General features: G+C 34.3%; 1 protein-coding gene across 5 annotated transcripts in view; it reads right to left on the bottom strand.

Annotated features, from left to right (window-relative positions):
• The window catches only part of LOC107742312 (aryl hydrocarbon receptor nuclear translocator 2), a 95,120-nt gene that overhangs the window by 16,836 nt on the left and 69,977 nt on the right, over window positions 1-8,307 (bottom strand). For all 5 annotated transcript variants that reach the window (XM_016555232.1, XM_016555233.1, XM_016555234.1 and 2 more), the window contains 3 exons: window positions 7,351-7,426; window positions 4,185-4,308; window positions 1,210-1,309 (listed from right to left, as the gene is read on the bottom strand). In XM_016555232.1, coding sequence (XP_016410718.1) covers window positions 1,210-1,309; window positions 4,185-4,308; window positions 7,351-7,426 — 300 coding nt within the window. The remainder of the gene's footprint in view (window positions 1-1,209; window positions 1,310-4,184; window positions 4,309-7,350; window positions 7,427-8,307) is intronic.

The following is an 8,307-nucleotide window of genomic DNA, read 5'->3' as shown; positions in this document are numbered from 1 at the left end:
ATTTTTTCAGGATTCTTTGATGAATAGAAAGATCCAAATATATATATATATATATATATATATATATATATATATATATATTTGGGTGGGGTGGGGAAAAAAATCGATCCATCGATGCATCGCGATTCTCTCTCCAACGATTCTGGATCGACTCTGAGAATTTCAGAATTCTGAAATGAGCTTAGATTTTAACCAGATGTGCGATGTTGCTGAGTTTGCTTTAGAAACATCCGTATTCTGCTTGCTTCCAATTCCTCACACACATACACCACTCGAACCTTCCGTAAAATAATCTTTCATAAAGTTTGGAAAGGTTGAAGCCAATTACAAGGACATTCGCGGGCTTCATTGCACAGGATGCGTTGTGAGAGACGCGGTGCGCGCTTGCTTTGATGTTACACTTGAAGTGTGCGGTGTATATATATATATATATATTAGCAATTAGCTTAAAATAAGTCCCTAAACCATGACAGGCCTCAACATTTTGGTGACAGGTGGCATTTTGAAACCCATCTAAAGTATGATGTGAGTGACGGGAAAATGAACTACATTTTCTCTGTCAAATTTCTTCTTCAAAAGCACACAGCGTAAGCATTTAATGCAATAATGGCACAAATAGTTTTATGGCCAGCAAGAAATATTTGCGACTAATAAATGTTCTCAATTCACCTACCATTCACACCAAAGTTATATTTTGTAGACAGCCATAATTAACATTATTCTGTAATATATATCATTCCAGGAAAGTACAAAAATACAGCAAAAACAGTAATATTCTGAAATATTCTTATAATTGTTCTATTTAAATATATATTAAACTGTAATTTATTCCTGTGATCAACTCAGAAATCATTCTAATATGCTGATTTTGAGTTGCGCTGCTTAATATTTTTGTGGAAACTGATAATTTTTTAAAGATTCTTTGATGAATAGAAAGTTTAAAATAACAGCATTTATTTGAATTAATATTTATAAGTCTTTACTGTCACTTGATCAATGCAAATTGATAAATTTAATGCATCCTTGCTGAATAAAAGTATTAAAACAACTGAACAAAAAGTTTTGAACAATATTGTATCAGTAATTTTTTCTGTGATGTTGCATGTAAAAACTGTGGTATTGGTGCGACTGGAGTTGTATATTCTGCATTAAAGCAATCAAATGAGCAGACTGTGTTTCTACTTTCATGTGAAGTGTGTTTGTCCACACCTGAAGCTCTTGCCGGAGTGTCCGGGCTGGAACGGGCTGCCTTGAGAGTATAACTGCTGGCCACCAGCAGTGGAGGACGGCACCATCATCTTCTTATCAGCTAAACACAAACACAAACAAACACAGATCCTTATCGAGCTCACGCTGAATGACTACATTCAAGAGAGGAGACACAGTCACACATCACATTACAGCAACATCTTTATCAGCCACAGAGGTTAAAGCAAAAAGAAAAAATCCTGAGCCTGAACTTTTTTCGGGGGCGGGGGCAGCACATGCAAAGCATGCAATGACTGTGGCAACTTTAACATTTGAAAGGATACTATGGCAAAGTTATTGCTTTCTTTATTCAAACTGATTTTTTTTCATGAATATATGGTTGACCCGAAGAATGAAACCTATATCATACACTTGGAAAATTATGAGCTATATCACCGCTTATCGACACTAGGGGTGTGACAATACACTTAGCTCACGAGATGAGACAAAATACAGATACTTGGTTCACTAGGACGAGACTATATTTTAATACTATCAAGTCACCTTTATTTATATAGCGCTTTTAACAATACAGATTGTGTCAAAGCAACTTTACAGTCTCAAATAGGAAAATAGTGTGTCCATAATGCAAAAGGACAACAGTAAACACTAAATTTTCAGTTAAAGGCAGTTCATCACTGAATTCAGTGGTGTCATCATCCAGCTCAGTTCAGTTTAAATAGTATCTGTGCAATCAAGTCGACGATATCGCTGGATATTAAGTGTCCCCAACTAAGCAAGCCAGAGGAACCAAAACTCCATTGGTGACAGAATGGAGAAAAAACCTTGGGAGAAACCAGGCTCAGTCGGGGGCCAGTTCTCCTCCGGCCAGACGAAACCAGCAGGTTGATCCATGCTGCAGCAAACTATTTTTAAGAAATTTTCAATGACAAAATATTTGTCTTTTAATTACAAACCGTAAAACAATGCAGTTGTATTTTGAAATATTTTAACTAATCTAGGGCTGTAACTAATGATTAATCAGTAGATTAATCAAGTAATCTACTGATTATTTTGACAACCGAGTAATCTGATATTTTTAGTAACACAAACAGACCTAAGTGTGAGTAATCTGATATTTTTTAGTAACACAAACAGACCTAAGTGAAAACCAGGTTTTAGTATGACTATTTATATATAAACTAACGATGAGGCAATAATAATTGGCTCAAATAAAATATCAAAACCAAGTAATTACATGGTTTTATTGAACAACACTGTTAAAATACATAATGTCATATGCCTATACATAATATGAACATAACCAACTTAAGTACATTATTATAACAAATACCTGCAGAGGGCGGCAACGGCCTGGTGACGTTTCACTTTACAGCGCGATTAAACGATGTTTAAAGGGGTCATATGATGCTGCTAAAAAGAACATTATTTTGTGTATTTGGTGTAATGAAATGTGTCAGCTCTAGGCATGACGAAGCGGATATCGCCTTCTTTCTTTGCGTGAACATTTGGGGGCTTTATGCAAATCTTCCCACATAGTGAGGTAGGTATGTGGGGGCGTGTTCGAACGAGCCGTTTTAGGTAGGTGTGGCTAACTCTTAACTTTTATAAAGAATATCTCTTTGGATTTGAGACTTTAATCATTGCAACTTTACAGATCTTCTTTATGCACCAAGAGCTTGTAACACTCTAAAGAGAAAGGAAAAAATGAAATCGCATCATATGACCCCTTTAAATCCATTAAATTGTAATATTTGGCCACATGCAAACTCAGAAACTTTTATTTTTAAATCGCGATATACAATACATGGCATATTTAGGCATAGGTTGATGTATTCTCCTGTGTTGGCAAAGGTTTATAAATTATTTACATTGCAAATCTAGTGAGATAATGCACACTGTTTTCCCAGATGAACGTTAAGCTATTCAAATTCACAGCATATGCAGAGGAAGAGTTTAGCCCCTTTCACACACAAGTTACAGTCGTTACTGGTAAATTACCGGTAAGTTATCATTAAGAGATCATGTGTGAACAGGACCTTTTAAAAAATCCCGGTAAATTTGTTCTGGCGATCATATCGTTCTTATGGAGATGCCATGATTACTCTGAGCTGTTTACAAAGCTCCGCTGCTTTTTAATTAGTTTTTCTATCTAAATATGCGCTAGATGGACATCTTTGACCATTGTGCCTTGCAGCTTTTTCAATGCTTTTTCAACTTCTCCATTCATCAGGGCTGCGAGTCTCCAATTGGATACTATTATGCGCATCTCGTGTTTATAAGAGCAAAAAATTCTGATTGGCTAGTAATGTTAGTTTGGTTGAGAGTGAAAGCTGTGCTCCTCTCATACCATTGGTTGGCGAACTCATGGACTCGAAAGTGATATCAACATGTTTTTTTTAAATGTAGGATTATTTTTTTCCATAGCCAAACGCTGCAAGCCGGAGATCCGGTGTTGTGCCCAATTCTGACCCCCGACAGATTACTACCCCCCTAGTATTGGTAGGTTTAGGGTTAGGTGTGGGGGAGGGGTTAGGATTAGGCAATCAGGTAGCGATTTCAACGAGAGGGGGTAATAATTTGGCAGGGGTCAAAAATGGGCACAACACCGGCACAGTGCCAGAGAACTTTAAGCCCTGGCCAGAGTCAAACTACAGAGCAAAAGCATGCAAACTTATCAGAATTGCCCAGCTTGAACCAGCTAATGACACTAAACAACTGGCTTTGACCAGCTAGAAATATGGACTTCATGTGTTTATGCTGGAATTTCTGAAGGTTGTCGTAATATCTACCAAATGCACCAATCACAGATTGTATACACTTCATATCAAGCATTACATAGCGTACAAACTCGAGCTGGCAGACATGTGTGGGTTTTGTAATTACATTAAGTGAAATTACAGTAAATTGCATGTTTAGATTGAAATCAGTGCGTGATGCGGTGCTAGTCAGATGTAATATCTGTATGAACATACATCCAGAGATGCCCGTGTACATGTCGCTGAAGCGCGGGTCTCTCTCCTGCGAGAACAGCGAATCAGTTTTGTCGATGGTTTTGCCCGCCTCGTGAACGCCGGCTGGGATGCTGGCAACCGGCACCTGTGGACATCAACAAGAGCGGATCTGTCTGTGATTGACATTTCAACTCAAGAAAACTGAATGCTAATTAATGCATAATAAGAAATGAAATAAAAGCCACAATGAACACAAACCTAACTTTACAGAAAGTATGAAACCGGCCTTTACACAAAGAAAATATATTTCCTTACATATTAACAATCAGTATATAAAATTTATTATATAACGAACATATCTAGAATTAAATGTTGTGTTTATATATTACAATATATTGTATACGTTGAATAATACACAAGGAACTGTTTTTCTCATACTGAAAAATGTGTGACAATATATTTACTTATATTATTGCATATTAAATACACTTAATAATAAACAGATGTACATGTAATTATATATGGTACGGTGTGTATAAATATATGAACATATGTAGTGTGTGTGTGTATAAATATATATTACACACACACACATATGTATGTATATACACACACACACACACATATGTATGTATATATATATATACACACACACACACACATTTTTTAAAATAATTTTCTTTTAAGTTTTAAGTATAGTCAACTTGGTAGTATAAGTCATTTCAAACTTAAATTACATTAAAACGACTTAAAAATCAAGTAAAATTTCATAAAACGCATAAAAAACATAAGTTGCCATGACCATATCATTCTTAACAGTGTACATGCAAAAGTGTAGTGCAGTTTTTTGTCTTAATTTCTTTATATTTTTATATGTATCATGCATGACTTATGCATATACTGCAGTGTATTGAAAATTACAAGCACTAGTTTCCCATATATGGAAATGTATTATTTAATATAATCGCATTATATTATTTTCCAATATATTTCCATATATTTTTGTTTTGTAAGGGCAAACACAGGAATCAATAATGACGGTCACTTTCTAACACTTTCTAAATTGCAGACAGGTGTTAAACACTCACAGATTGTAAACACACAACATGCCATGTGTGAGACGTTATCGGTTTTCAACAAACAATCCTCTCTGCTTTATTAAGACTGACTCAAATGACCCCTTTAACAAAAACAACATATGATATAACATAACCAAATTAACACTTATGACTCAAAGCAAATGTGTGTTAAGATGTAAAAGTTGTCAAAGAAAGATAAAGATGGAGGGCATATTCCAAATGTGTGACTTCACCTCATAACTATGGCCTATTTTTATAGCACAGATCCTCAGAGAGGGAGTTAACGCTCCACGGCTGAAACGACTACAGTTACGCAGATTCACTATCTCATTTATCAGTCATTAGCCACAGTAACATACAATGCCGTTCCAGCATGCATCTCATCCTAACATTTGTCACAAAGCATCAAGTGCACAACAGTGACCTCACACTTTGCACTGGAAACGATTCTGGAAGATTTTTTTTTCATTCATTTCATCCATTAGGATTTTAAAAAATGAAGAGTCCTGAGCCATGAATGAAATCAGTGGTTTTGAGATGAATTAAAACATTACAAACTCTGATTTGAAGCAAACAAGTACTTGAAAATCAGGAAAACAGACCTAAATTTGGTATGAAATGGAAGTTGCAAAAGACTTTATTTCTAACTTAAACAAGAATAAAAAAAAAAGTAGGGAGGAACTTCATTCGTTTGTTGATTGTAATGTAAACAGTGAGTAAACAGTAAACTCATACCGGGATAGAGGCAGAAATTAATGCAATTCGCTTGTATATGTCATAAAATGAGCATAGGATGAGCAAGTTATGACAATTTGAAAAAAGTACAAATAAATGCATGGATGAATTGTTGCATGCATAAAACACACATTAAAAATAATGTTTAATTTTGACTTTAGATTATGAGACAATGAAATACACATCCCATGAAGCATTGCAAATGACATAATTAAATGAGAAACAGAAACAGTGTACAATATATAATATTGTAATATAACGGTTTCCTTTTTTCCTTATTAGTATAGAAAGAATGTATTTTACTAGATGTCTAATATGTTTGTTTGTTTTTTAATGCCACACCAGCTTCTTTGCATATTTTCATTATAAAAACCATACTTGGGTTGCTAAAATTACAATTTGAATAACTTTTATGTATTAACTTTAATGTAAATAAAACATTTTAGACAAATCTTTCTTAAAATGTATACAAATGACTTTGAATGAACCTTTTCAAGGGTGTCAAAAGAATAAAACAACTTTGATACACAAAACAGAAAAGCTAAAGGAGAAGATCAGGCTACTGCTTGTGAAAAAGAAAAAAAAATGGATGTAATATCTCAATATATCAACTGTTTCTCCTAGACAGCAATGAGATTGAACAGAGAACAAAATGGAGACTTCTTCTAAAAAGAACCACCTGAGAAATTAAATTCATTAAAATAAAAGTAAATGAAAAAAATAAAATAAAATAAATAATAATTTAGATGATGCAATAGTCATCCCTGCAACCATACACAGGACAAATGATTTGGAGAATTAATTGGATACAGTTAAACAAATCAAATAATTTATGTTTTTTAGCACAAACTTTTTTTTTTTCATTTATTATTTATTTTAAAAACGGAAAAACTGGTGTACAGTTTTTGTAGATTTAGAGAAACATCACAGATCTCAATATGAACTCTAACACTTCTCATCAAATGAAGACCAAATCATCTGAGCTGCTATTCTCATTCATTTCATAACTCTATCGAGTACAGAGTATATCGTATATATAGTATGACAACAATCATCAAAGACAAAGCCAATGAAACACACCGTGTTAACTCCAGTAAGGCTCTGGAGCTATTAAACAGCACTTCTGGAGAATAAAATACTCCTCTGGGAGCTTCATTGGCTGATATTCAATTTGAAGTATAAATCTAAAACAGCTTCAGCTGTGACACTGATTTAAGAGGGACTTGCATATAAAATGAAGGAGGATAAATTATACGTACTACACCAGCTAAAGAGAGTAATGCACCTGTGAGGGTTAGAAGACTAAATGACGGACTGGGAGAAAAGAGAGTGTGTGTGTGTGTGTGTGTGTGTGTGTGTGTGTGCGCACACACCTGTGACAGGTCATAAGCAGTCAGTCCGTCTCTCTGGTGAACCTCCAGCTCGGCCTGCTGTTGCTGCTGAAGCTGCCTGCAATAAAACGCACACAACACACAACTTTAACATCAACACCTGCTGTTTATCACACTCCCCAATGAGTAAAAGCGTCATTAACTGCTCATGTAGATTACGCACATATACCAGTCAGATAAACGACCCCAAAAGATTATTCGGTTTCAGTGAAAACCGATCAATCATATGCATAACACTCCAATCCATATTCTTTATACAGTTCATCAAAGCCAAAAATCAGCCTCGGTGAAATAGTGTTGTAAATTACATGACATTATGATGAATTTAGCACATGCTTTTTAGCACACACATTTTACTACAGCAGAACACTACTTCTAGAGTTTGAACCTTAAACCTTTGGCTTGCCAGACAGGAAATGTAATCACTAAGCCACACAATCTATATTCTATCCTAAAAATAATCTATTTACAATAATATAGTCCATAATAGAGTATTACATATACATGATCTACTGTCTACGTATGCAGCTGTATAGGCAGCATCCTAACTGAAATGGACCCTCACAAGTAACCAACTTCAAGCATGCTACACAGGCACCATGACACCCACAGAAAACTGTGTGCATGATTTCAATAACATTTGCTTTTAGAATGTAGCTGTGGTAATGACAAGACCAATAAGCAGAAAATAAGCACAAAATAAAAATAATATTATTTATTAATATTTATAATATTATTATTATAAATAATAATAATAATAGACACAAATACTGGAGAAAATAGTTTTAATAACATTCGCTTTTACATATATCATATACATCATATATACATCATATATACATCATATATGTAATAATATTTTATATAAAATGTAAAAATAGATGTATTAGATGTATTATTTTTATTGTTGTTTGTTAATAATAATAATAATAATAATAA

This window comes from Sinocyclocheilus rhinocerous, unplaced genomic scaffold (genome assembly GCF_001515625.1).
Source record: "Sinocyclocheilus rhinocerous isolate Xijiao unplaced genomic scaffold, SAMN03320098_v1.1 scaffold75, whole genome shotgun sequence".
In the NCBI taxonomy this organism is placed as follows: domain Eukaryota; kingdom Metazoa; phylum Chordata; class Actinopteri; order Cypriniformes; family Cyprinidae; genus Sinocyclocheilus; species Sinocyclocheilus rhinocerous.
The sequence above is the reverse complement of the archived record's forward strand: the minus strand, read 5'-3'. Positions and strand labels throughout refer to the sequence as shown.